This window comes from Vipera berus, assembly GCF_964194415.1.
Source record: "Vipera berus genome assembly, chromosome: 2".
Lineage (NCBI taxonomy): Eukaryota > Metazoa > Chordata > Lepidosauria > Squamata > Viperidae > Vipera > Vipera berus.
In genome coordinates this window covers 108939224-108951666 of record NC_138203.1, presented here as the reverse complement: position 1 = coordinate 108951666, position 12443 = coordinate 108939224, and the positions used below count along the sequence as shown (strand labels likewise).

Genomic DNA, 12443 nt, shown 5'->3' with positions numbered 1-12443 from the left:
ACCTCCGACTCCTTCTCTCCGCTGCCTGGCCCGAATGAAGAGGAGCCGAAGGCAGCAGCTACGCCAGCCACTACCGCCCTTCTCTCCACTGCCTGGCCCGAATGAAGAGGAGCCAAAGGCAGCAGCTATGCCAGCCTCCGCTGCCCCCTTCTCTCAACTGCCTGGCCCGAATGAAGAGGAGCCGAAGGCAGCAGCTATGCCAGTCTCCGCCCCCCTCTTCTCTCCGCTGCCTGGCCCGAACGAAGAGGAGCCGAAGGCAGCAGCTACGCCAGCCTCCACCGCCCCCTTCTCTTGGCGAGTGCACTAGGCCGCCCCAACAGCCTCCACCGCCGCTGGATCAATTGCCCAGCCCTTGCTGCTATGGGGGCCGGCACGGGAATTTGTTTCTGCAGGGGAGGCAGAGGCTGACAGAGATGCAGCGGACCTCCAGCGTCTCTCTCGCCACCGCCTCCACCGCTACTCTCGTCAGCTTCTGCTACGGCCGAACCCGGGCAGCCTCCTCCACCCGCAGCAGTGGTATCCGGGGCTTCTCCGGTTTCATCGGAACCAAGCAGCAAGAGGAAAAGTTAGCAGTAGCAGCACTACCAGGAGCGGTTTCAATTGTCCCCTTCATTGCCAAGCATTCCTATGGAAATCAATGGAGGTGCCGCAGCTGGCCTTTTGAGTGAATGAGAGCGAGAGAGAAGCATTTTCAAGTGAAGTGTTAGTGAGTAGAGGGAGAAGGAAGCTTTTTTAAGCACAGTGTGAGTGAATGAGAGAGCGAGAGAGAAGCTTTTTCAAACAAAACATGAGTGTATGACAGCGGAGGGGGCAGGGCGGGTGCATGTCTCGCCTTAGGCTCCACTCTTCAGTCAAACCCTGTTCTGTGCATGCGCACATTTTTTGTAGCTCCCAGTTTTTCCTTTTGTGAAGGAACTGGTTCCAAGTGGCTCTTTCACTGTTTCAGGTTGCCGACCCCTGGTGTAGCCAAATAAAGATGGAGTGCTTAAATGTAAAACCAATATGCTCAAGTGAAGGCTCTTAGCAGATAACAACACACTACGTGAATGTGGAGAGAGATAGAACCCGGCCCATCTGTTGGTATGTCGGCTACTTGTTGTTAGTTGCGAAGTTGTGTCCAACCCATTGCGACCCCATGGACAACGTTCCTCCAGGCCTTCCTGTCCTCTACCATCTTCTGGAGTCCATTTAAGCTCACGCCTACTGCTTCAGTGACTCCATCCAGCCACCTCATTCTCTGTCGTACCTTTCTTCTCTTGCCCTCAATCTTTCCCAGCATTACACTCTTCTCCAGTGAGTCCTTCCTTCTCATTAGGTGGCCAAAGTATTTGAGTTTCAACTTCAGGATCTGGCCTTCTAAAGAGCAATCAGGGTTGATCTCCTCTAGGACTGACTGGTTTGAACATGGTCCAACTTTCACAGCCATAAATTGCAAATGGGAAAACCATGGCCTTGTCTACACAGACTTTTGTTGGCAGGGTGATGTCTCTGCTTTTTAGTATGCTGTCTAGATTTGCCATTGCTTTCCTCCCTAGGAGCAAGCGTCTTTTAATTTCTTGGCTGCAGTCCCCATCTGTGGTGATCTTGGAGTCCAGGAAAATAAAATCTGTCACTACCTCCATTTCTTCCCCATCTATTTACCAGGAATTGAGAGGGCTGGATGACATGATCTTGGTTTTCTTAATGTTGAGTTTCAAGCCCACTTCTGCACTCTCCTCCTTCATCCACATCAAGAGGCTCTTTAGCTCCTCTTCACTTTCTGCCATTAGAGTGGTATTATCTGCATTTCTTAAGTTGTTGATATTTCTCCCAGCAATCTTAATTCCAACTTTTGATTCATCTAGCCCTGCCTTTCTCATGATGTGCTCTGTAATATAAGTTAAATAGGCAGGGTGACAGTATACAGCCTTGCTGGACTCCTTTCCCAATTTTGAACCAATCAGTGGTTCCGTGTCCAGTTCTTACTGTTGCTTCTTGACCCGCATATAGGTTTCTCAAGAGACAAATAAGATGGTCTGGTACTCCCATCTCTTTAAAAACCTGCCACAATTTGTTGTGATCCATATAATCAAAGGCTTTAGCATAGTCAATGAAGCAGAAGTAGATGTTTTTCTGGAACTCCCTAGCTTTCTCCATGATCCAGTGTATGTTGGCAATTTGATCTCTAGTTCCTCTACCTCTTCAAAATCCTGCCTGTACGTCTGGTAGTTCTGTCAGCTACTACAGTACCAGAAACATGGTAACAATAATGACTTATTTTTGGCCAACAACAAAGCTAAGAAAGTGGCTTCAATCTGCCAGTTTAAAGTTTAATGTAGACAAAGAAAAAGAACTGAACTTTGGCTGGATTGTTCTATGCTGTTAGTAGGCTGGTCCTAACAGATATAGCCCTCAAGGCCAGAAAGCTAAGATGAGGTGTTTAGAGAAAGAATGATCATGGGTGCTGTATCCAACATGGAGGGGCAAATACGCTAATTCAAATGGACAAATTCTCAAAACACTTGAATGATGAAACTTCAAAAGACTGTTCTGGTCATTGTAGCTGAAAACAAATTTAAGATTAGTGGGCACTGCACTGCATAAAGGAAAGGACTTCCCCATCTCCAAATCTATTGTCTCTAGAAGATTCCAAAGGTTCAGGTAGGTACATAATCTCTTTACGTATGAATCAAAAGATCACATAATAGAAACACTGTGAATATAGGTAAGAAATGGTAACCAGGTTAGAATAAAATTTTCTTTAATTTAAGATATTTTCAACTTTTTACTTTTTGATTGCTTTGTTTGTTGGTTTTTTGCCTTGAGCAATCTTCTAGTATATGGAAATTAACTTCCCCATCTTTGGAAAATCAGTTAAGATACCAGGATCGCAGTTGGTTATCTCCACAATATCTGCTCCTTATTTTAAAAGGCATCGCACTTAATTTTAACTAGAAAGAAGAAATTAGATAAGTTTGTTCTATATTTTAAAATAATGTTCAGATAATAAAAACCCTCTTACCTTAATTATTTCCACCAACTGATCTACACCACTATCTCCTGGAAAAATTGGTTGTCCTAATAATAATTCTGCCAACACACAACCTGCTGACCAAACATCTGGAGAGAAAGGCGGAGAAATAGAAAACATAGAGGAAATTTATAAGAATTGCATATCCAATTATGTCTATATCTACATCACAAACATAAGTAAATTTATACTCAAGGAAGAAGATAGCATATACATAAATCAATTATTGTTTTTCACCTTTTAAGTTCATTCTGTTAGTGAAGCAATAAGCAATCTGCTGCACATGCAGCATTTAGGGCCTTTATATTCCAATACTCTCATTTCTGCAATTAGTATATTGCTATTTAGTTCATTTTCAAAGATATGTCCTGCCTTTTTCACCCACAACAACCTTTGAGGGAGGTTGGGCTCATAAAGAGTGCTGGCTTAAAGTCATACAATGAATACTCATAGCCAGAAGGGTGGATTCCAATTTGGCGCTCCCCATTCCTAGTCCAATATCTTACACTACATTATATGGGCCATACATGATTAGAGCTTTTAAAAAATAAGAAGAGCTAATCTAAATTAGAACTAAAGATATATAACAGAACAGAATAACAGAGTTGGAAGGGACCTTGAAGGTCTTCGTCCAACCCCCTGCTCAGGCAGGAAACTCTATACCATTTGAAACAAATGGCTGTCCAATCTCTTCTTAAAAAGTTCCAGTGCTGGAGCATCCACAACTTCTGGAGGCAAGTCGTTCCACTGATTAATTGTTCCAACTGTCAGGAAATTTCTCCTTAGTTCTAGGTTGCTTCTCTTTGATTAGTTTCCATCCATTGCTTCTTGTCCTGCCTTCATGTGCTCTGGAGGATAGGATAGGATAGGATAGGATAGGATAGGATAGGATAGGATAGGATAGGATAGGATAGGATAGGATAGGATAGGATAGGACAGGACAGGACAGGACAGGACAGGACAGGACAGAATAGAATCTGGAAGGGACCTTGAAGATCTTCTAGTCCAGCCCCCTGCTCAAGCAGGAGAACCTATACCATCTCAGACAGGTGAATGACTATAGTCTCTTATTAAAAATCTCCAGTAATGGAGCGCCCACAATTTCTGGTGGTAAGCTGTTCCACTGGTTGACTGTCCTCACTATCAGGAAGTTTCTCCTTAAGTTCCAGGTTGCTTCTCTCTTTGATCAGTTTCCAACCATTGTTTCTCGTCCTTCCATCTGGTGCTTTGGTGAAGAACCTGGCCCCCTCTGCCTTGTGGCAGCTCCTCAGATACTGGAACACTGCTATCACGTCTCCCCTATTTCTTCTTTTCTTTAGACTAGCCAAACCCAAGTCTTGTAGCCGTTCTACATATGTTTTAGTCCGCAGGCCTTTGATCATCTTAGTTGCTCTTCTCTGAGAGCAACTAAGAGAGCGAGGCCTGGGGGAGAAGCATCTTTGAAATCCCCTCCTGGAGGGCTGGATCTACCCAGAGTGCTGGGAGAGGATGACCCATCTAGACCTTGATGGTCGGGGAAAAAGAATGGAGATCATGGCAGGTGCTGGTGAGAGACCCGAGTGGAGCTGCAGGAACTGGAGAAAGAAACGAGTGCAGACGAACCGGATGAGAGGACTAAATGCTGGAGCAAGCCATAAGGTTCCTGGGGTGGGCTTTTGGTAGTCTCAAGGTTCGAGAAGTCCTAGCCCGGGCAACAAGGGATGGATTTCAAAGAAAAATTTTTTTAACTTGTATTTTAAAATGGAAATAGACTTAAAGGACAAATAATTTAAAAATGTATTGTAAATTTAATAAAAACATGGCTTGCGAGGGAATCAATTTGAAACATGGTTTGCATTATTCATTGCCTGAACCAACTTTGAGTAACAGCAATATTAAAATTAAGAAAATGACAGATAAGTCATATCCAAACTGCAAGTATTGTATTCGTAAATACAATGTACTATTTTTACAAAAAACAAAAACAAAACACCAGTTGGAATATCCATTAGTACTCATCAACTAGTCCAGAAACTGAGATCTTGCTGGCCACTATTCTACAGCCCCACAGATTATTTCAATATATTTAGTATACACTCATTGATTTTTGGTAGGGAATTTTTCTATTTATTTTTTAAATAATAATAACAAAAATAAGCTTTGTAAGCTTCTAGAGTGTTAGTAGTGGTAGCACCTAGCCAAATACATCTGATGTTGGAGAGATAAGCAGGATCAGACCTGATTAATACCAGGAATCCAAAGCTGGATTGTAGTTTGAGAAAAAAAATGCAATGGCAAACTCCATATGAATTGTTACCAAGAAATGTATATTCTTATCCTAAGAATCAAATTTTACTCAAGGTACATTTTTAAAACTTTCAAGTTGTCTTAACAAACCTGCTTTATTCGAAACAAGATAAAACTCCAATCCCTTTAAAAATATGAAAATCCATTTCTTCTTGTGACTTGTCACTACCTTGCTCTTCTGCAATTCCTTGGAAGCAAAACAGTATTTTTGTCAAGACACTACTGCCCTTAGTAGCTTTCTGACATGTAGGCAGATTTTGTTTGCAACTTGGTTACAAGCTCTGGTGGGAACTTTATCTATTGAAAATTCTCCCAAAGAAAGATACCTCACTCGAGATTAGTTAATAATATCTTATCATGAAGCAGAAACAATCTAGTTTCACATCTGCCTTGGAAATGGATTATGATTGGTTGATGATCATTATCTTCCTTCACACAGGCTTGGATACCTGAAAAGAAACCCAATCTTGTTTCATGCAACATTTAAACGATCTAAAACACTAGTGTTTCCTGAATGGTACATAAAACCAGGTTCTTTACCTCCTAAAATGTAGAGGTTATATTTATAGATCAAGGAGTCCAGTTGGGAGTCTGCTACATTTCTTTTGAGGACTCTAGAGAGCCATGGTAGATCATATATAAGAGGCTTTAGTAAGCAAACAAAACAGGAAATTACCAACTGAATGGATTTCCTCTATTTTCTTCCATTCCTTAATGAGAAGAAATATGTTTATGTAATGCCGCATGTAACCTTTTGTTCTCCATTCAATATACTGATCACTTCAGTTTAAAAGTGAAAAAACAAATACATACCTATACTAGAAGTATAATCTGTGGCTCCAAAAATTAACTCTGGTGCTCTGTAATATCGAGAGCAGATGTAAGAGACATTAGGCTCTCCACGAACTAGCTGCTTTGCACTGTAAATGGAATTGTAATATAAAACAGTGTTCAGTATTCAAAATATATAATTTTCAGTAAAATAATATTTAAAGGAGTATACATGATTCCTCTAAAATTTTAAAAAAGCAGAAATGGCATTTATCATAAATGCAAGTATTTAAGATAAATATAAAAATGCAAATTTATTTAGCATTAATACTTAAGATTTATGATAGATAAACCATTTTATCGTTCAATGTTAATGAGCCAGATACTCTAGTTAAGTGAAATTTAGTGCAAGTAGGATAAAGCAACATGAACTATGTCTGCAGGTAACATCAAAAATTCAGAAATATTTTCTTCAAATCTCCCTGGATAAAATATAAATTCTTAATACAAAATCTAACTCTTCACATGTTAGTAGCCCAAATCTATCACTTTTCCAGGAAATATTTGTTAATTGATCCCAAAGGATCAGACATATTTATTTTAAAAAAATATTTTAAAATATAAAGAGTAAGCATAAAGACCCTGCTGAAGATGTATATACTGAATAATCCAATTAATTTTTTAATCAATGAACAAAATGAACAAAAATATTATCCTAAAGGAAAACAAGGATATATTTCATATTTAAAATAAATTATAAAATGAAGTGTTAAGGTCAGGGAAGGCTTTGGGGGAACAGCATGAGCCAGGAAGGGTGTGCAGGGGTTCTTTGTCCCTCCCTTCTTTCCCCCTTCTCTTCTCCTTCCAGCAGACAGGTAAGTTGCTGCTGCTGGGTGGGGGAGAGAGTGAGGCTGCTGGGTGGGGGAGAAAGAGTGAGTAAGAATGGCTGGGAAATTGATTGTTGAAAACGATTGCAGCAGCAGCAGCAGCCCACAGCAATGAAGCAGGGCTAGCTAGCTTTCCCACATTTCATTCCCTTGGAAGTCATTAGTCCTGCATTTTTGGATACATTCTATAAATTAGCCGATTTGAGATACCCTAGTTAAAAACACTGTTACCCTCTGATGCATCCTTTCACCTAGTTAAAGGACATGACAAGAGTTTTTATGGTATACAGATATCACCAGCCAATACAAGTCTGCCATTCTGGTTTTGTGCCATTTGCTGCAAATTCCAATCCTCATACAGACATAAATACAACAGACATAAATACAACAACTAGCCCCATCAACTGCAAATAAATTTAAGGAAATTCAAAACTCCAAGTATCCTTTTCACTCAACTCAAACTAAAATATCTGGAATTCTTTCAAATCTATCTAAAATATATTTATATCACTTAAATATCAAGTCTTTGTTGCCTAATGTAAAACACAAATATTCTGCTAAGTCACTTCAGAAAAGAACAAAACTACTTCTAGACATCCGACTCCTAAGATAAGCTAGTTTTGAGTACAGCTAACAAAGATCTGCCCAAGGTCCACTTAAGTCTCCTAATGCCCTTAAGGTATCATCTTCAAAGAAACTTTGGTAAAAAAAAAAGTTCCTCTAGAGACATGTAACTAAGTTGAAAAAAACAATTATCTGTTACAAATTGGAGCTGGGTGGCCAATAAATGTAAACAAACAAAGTAAGAGAATCTAAAATTAAGCATTAATACTGCATTCCCGTCACCAGCACTTGTGCCTCATAAAACAATGCTTGACTCACATGTAATCTGTATCCACATAACCAAACCCGGTCTTCTCCCCATCACTTCCAGCTTCCCTCATTAGAATAGTAGTTAAGCCAGCTCCTTGCCGTTTTATGGGACCACTTTTACTCATTCTTATCCAAATCTACTTGATCTGCCATCTAGCCTATCTTACTCTCCTGAACTATGAGATACTGTCCCTCAAACAGCTCCTGTGGAAGTGGCAAAGCATATTATTTTCTGACCATAGTGCCTTTGCATTCCAGACATAGTGCCTTTGCATTCCAGAATTCAGCAGAATTCAGCCAAGAGATGATTTCTCTGTAACTCAGATAGCCCATTCCAACTTTTACAACTCATACATATCAGCATTAGACATCAACTCAAATTGATTGCCAGATTGAATCTTATGCCCTATTCTGGGCTACACCAGGAGCCCTTCTCAATCAGATGAGTTTTGATTTCTAACCAGTCTACATTTGGAATATATTCAGCTGTCATTCCAAACAAAATGTTCCTATTTTTACAGCTCTACAATGTGACAGACAGTGTCTTCTCTACAACATGGTAGCATCTTCCTTCAGGAAATATGAGAACCAAGTTGATGACTTGGCTAACTTATTTCCCTTCTCACTATCTGCACACCAAGTCTGAAATGTATTAAGAAACATAATTTTCTCAATTTCATCCAAACTTCAAGCAACTACATCCAGTCCAATAATGTATACCTTTGTTTTGGAATTAAAATGAAAATAAAAATAAAAATGATACAGTAATAAAGTAAATACTCTGCATATACATTAACTTTGGATAAGTTTAATTTTATCTAATTAATAAAAAGATGTAGTTAAAAAATAAGATTTTTATTTGTCCTGATTTTATTATATACCAAGGAATAATTATTTATAGGTATTTTATTATATCTGCCATAGAGAAGGACAGAAGGTAATATGTTATCTCTCGCTCTAAGGAATTCTTTCTAAACGAATTGCAGTTTTTCAGGGGTTCATGGTGATGAGCATTTTGGTGATATACATGAAAAACTATGTCCATATGATTCTGGAGAAAGAGAGTATGCCCATCTTTATTGCAATTAATATAGAGAACTCTAAAAATAACATATAACATCAATCCTCCAAAGATTTCCAAGCAAAACAAGCAAGTTCTATACTAAATTATTATCAATTAATCAAATACTTCATTATAGTCAATGACCAAATATAGGTATGATTCAGTTACAATATTACAGGGGGAAAGGGGAATGGGATAAAGGTAGCTGAAAAATTATACAAAGCAGAAGAGAAATAGTAAGTAACAACTGGAATACCGGAGCATATTTAAATTATGAGACAGCAAAAACTGTAATCAATATTTAACTATTAAATAGTTCTGAAGCTAAATTGGTACATAAATTCTAGGTGAGTATTAAAATACAATTTAAAATATGGTGATAGAATGTAAAATGTATAATAATAAAATTCTATCTTGAATATTTTGGGCATAATTGATGATGCTTACTTAATACCTACTTGGTTGTGTATTATAATCGGACTATATCGGGTTATATTGGAGGAGAGAAAGAGAAAAGAAAAAAATAATAATCCAAGGATGCTGAGCTATCAAGTTGACTGAAGTTAACTGTTACCTAGTTTTAACTGCTGTAATGATAAATGTAACTATGGCGTGAGTGATGTCACAATATTAGTCTGAAAGGAGGAAGTGGGTATGCAAACCATACATTCTCCCCAACATAATTATTGGACACAATCAAGATATAACAAGGAGAGATTCCACCTATTACTGGGTTTTGGGGAAGATGTATCAACTGACCCCCACATGTGGTTTTCCCCACTTGATATGTTGTGGTGGAAGAATCTAGAGCATGGATTGAAGAGACTCTGAGGCTATGGAGGAGAAAGTCCAATGAACAGTCTGGATCTAAGCACCACAGAGTTTTATAGGTAACGATCAGCCCCTTGTATTTGCTTTCGTCTGCCTGCAAATAGGTTTCCACAGTTTGCATCAGTTGAAAATTTCATTTTACACATTTATCCATATTTAACTTTTTTAAGGGAAAATATGTCTTACTAAGAACATGTTGGTTATCCTATGAAAAAATGCAAAAAGAAATGCTTTCTTTTTTGCATAAGAAACAGCAGTTATGCACATCTCTGATAATTAACAATCCAGAATAAGGCTACAACATAAAATTTTCCTCTATTCTGTCATTCAGAATTAATTTAATCCAGAAGGCGACATGGTTTACACTGCTTTTCAATATTTAATCCAGCCATTCCAAACACCATGAATAGGGCCATGAATTAAAAATTTCTTGACATCTGCTGGGAGCCATAATCTCCCAAACACATAACTTTGAATCATAGAATATGACATTGGGAAGGCTCCGTGGAATTCCATCTGGTCTGCCATGAAACCCTCAAAACCATCTGGGGAGTCTGCAAGCAACTTATCCCTTTCAACGTTTCCTAAAGTTCCCGGTAATATTGAACCTGGGCTATTGAACAGGACTCTTAAGGCTCAGTAAGTGCAGAAAAGACAATGGTTTACCATCATATGCAGTCTAGGATGAGCTTTTACCAGTGCTCAGTCAAATTCTCTTTGGGTGTTCTGCCATGGCATTCTAAACCACTTTTCAATGGCATTATCTCTTTCAGTTCCTCAGAAAACCAGATCAGCCTATCATTTTGCTAAATAAGTGCTGTCTTGTTGTAAACGTATATAACATATCTTCAGATAATACATTTAATTATCTTTCTCCTAGAATACATGGCACAACCTTTAATCTGCCTTATTTACTGGCAAAGTAAGGGTGGCAAAAGCATGTCTGCAACATACCTTGGATAGGGTTAGGGTTAGCTTTGATAAAAAGTTGAATTCAGGAAATCCATTGGACCTAAACTTATTCTTATGGAATGGAACGGCCTTGTAGCTTGGACTACGCTAAATATCTGAAATCCTGATTAATCTTTCTTTGGCTTTATCTATTTATGGTTCAGAGATTTCAAACAAAGCTTTACAAGGAGAACAAATTTAACACAATAGCATCTGGACTGGAGCAGCTTCGGCAGCCTTGAAGTCGGCTGTGGACCCTTGGATGGACCACCTGGCGCCTAAGATTAACTGGAGGGCGCCGTTCGCAGCTACGTGGATCCCTCTGCTCCTGACTGCTACTCTGGCTTTTCAGCTTGTAAATGGCCGCGGACCATCTTTTCCCAGAGTTTGCTGTTGGGTGCAGTTTTGGTGTGGAAGTTATGGGGGAGGCTTTTTGTCGCCTTCTTTCCCCCAAACGATGATGGAGATTTGACTGCTTGAAGCTGAACATTTAACATCTATGACTGAGTTCCCGTTGCCCTAGGGATGGGTTCAGCGTGTTTGATTATCTCTGCTGCGTTACTGCTCAAGATGGGTTTGTACTTGATGCTGGTTGATGCTGGTTAGAGGCTGGAACAGGATTTGGGATGTTTTGACTTTTTCCTCTTCCTGTGACCTCCCTGTGATATTCTGGAACATGTGATATTCTGGAATGAGCCTGGGACAGGACCGTGGTGAGAGGACGGCCCTGGACTGGCTACTAACCCCCTGCTGGTGTGAGAGACTAGCAGAGGAGATTTCTGTTCACCCAGCAATGCTGCCCTTATCCATCCCAGGCTGGATCTCGTGGCTAGGTGAGAGGACAGTTATGGGCTCTTGTCTGGACCGGCTCAGGTGAGAGCAGAGCCGGATCGGCGGATTACTGGATGAAGACATGTTCCAGATTAAATGTTTTACCATCTTAATTAACACTTTAACATCTTATTAACATCTGTCCCCATTTGTGAATAACGGCTTACACGGACATGATTATTTTATGGCTCGACTACAATACTCTAGATCGGACTTGTACGCCCTCGGGGGGGCTTTCCCCTCCTGGATATGACCAGCCTCCTTTTCTATCATTTCCCTTGATGACGGGCCCAATTGTTGGGACCCCGAGAGGTGGCTGGGCTTAACTAGGGGCCTCTGGTGGAGACGCATTAAGAGGCCCCTGATACATTTTTAGCTGGGTATTTTAAAGGGTTAGGGAAGGGGATAGTAGGATGGGAAGGGAATTTTTAATTAGTATTCAGTCTGGGCCTATGAGGGGTCCCGGCAGGATAGGGTTGAGGGTAGAGGCTTGTGGTTCTGTGTGTACTGGGGTGGGGCTTCAAATCCCCACGGCGATAGGGAATGGCAGCAGATGTGTGCACAGAGGGCCGTATCGACATCCGGGATCGCGCCCCCACTGCTTGCGAGCGGTGACGCGCTCCGACCCTCCAATTAGCACCCTTTTGACCGGGGGTGAGGGTGATCAGGCCCCTGAGCTCAGGCTGGTTTACCTTAATGCCAGGTCCGTTGTTAATAAGGCTCCCCTCGTTCGAGACTTGATCAAGGAGGAATGCACGGATCTGGCATGCATTACGGAAACCTGGTTGGGCTCAGAGGGAGGGGTCCCTCTGATTGAGTTATGCCCCCCAGGTTTCCGTGTGCTACACCAGCCATGGGCTCAGGGTAGGGGCGGTAGGGTGGCGGTGGTTATCAGGGAGACTTTATGTCCGCGGGAGACCACCATTGTCCAGATTGGTGG

At 40.5% G+C, this 12443-nt stretch overlaps 1 protein-coding gene across 7 annotated transcripts in view; it reads right to left on the bottom strand.

Annotated features, from left to right (window-relative positions):
* GSK3B (glycogen synthase kinase 3 beta) overlaps positions 1-12443 on the bottom strand; it is a 165164-nt gene that overhangs the window by 62401 nt on the left and 90320 nt on the right. For all 7 annotated transcript variants that reach the window (XR_014025055.1, XM_081317168.1, XM_081317165.1 and 4 more), the window contains 2 exons: positions 6110-6216; positions 3002-3099 (listed from right to left, as the gene is read on the bottom strand). Coding sequence is in view for 6 of the 7 variants with exons in the window: in XM_081317168.1 (XP_081173294.1) it covers positions 3002-3099; positions 6110-6216 (205 nt within the window). In the remaining variant the exon portion in view is untranslated. The remainder of the gene's footprint in view (positions 1-3001; positions 3100-6109; positions 6217-12443) is intronic.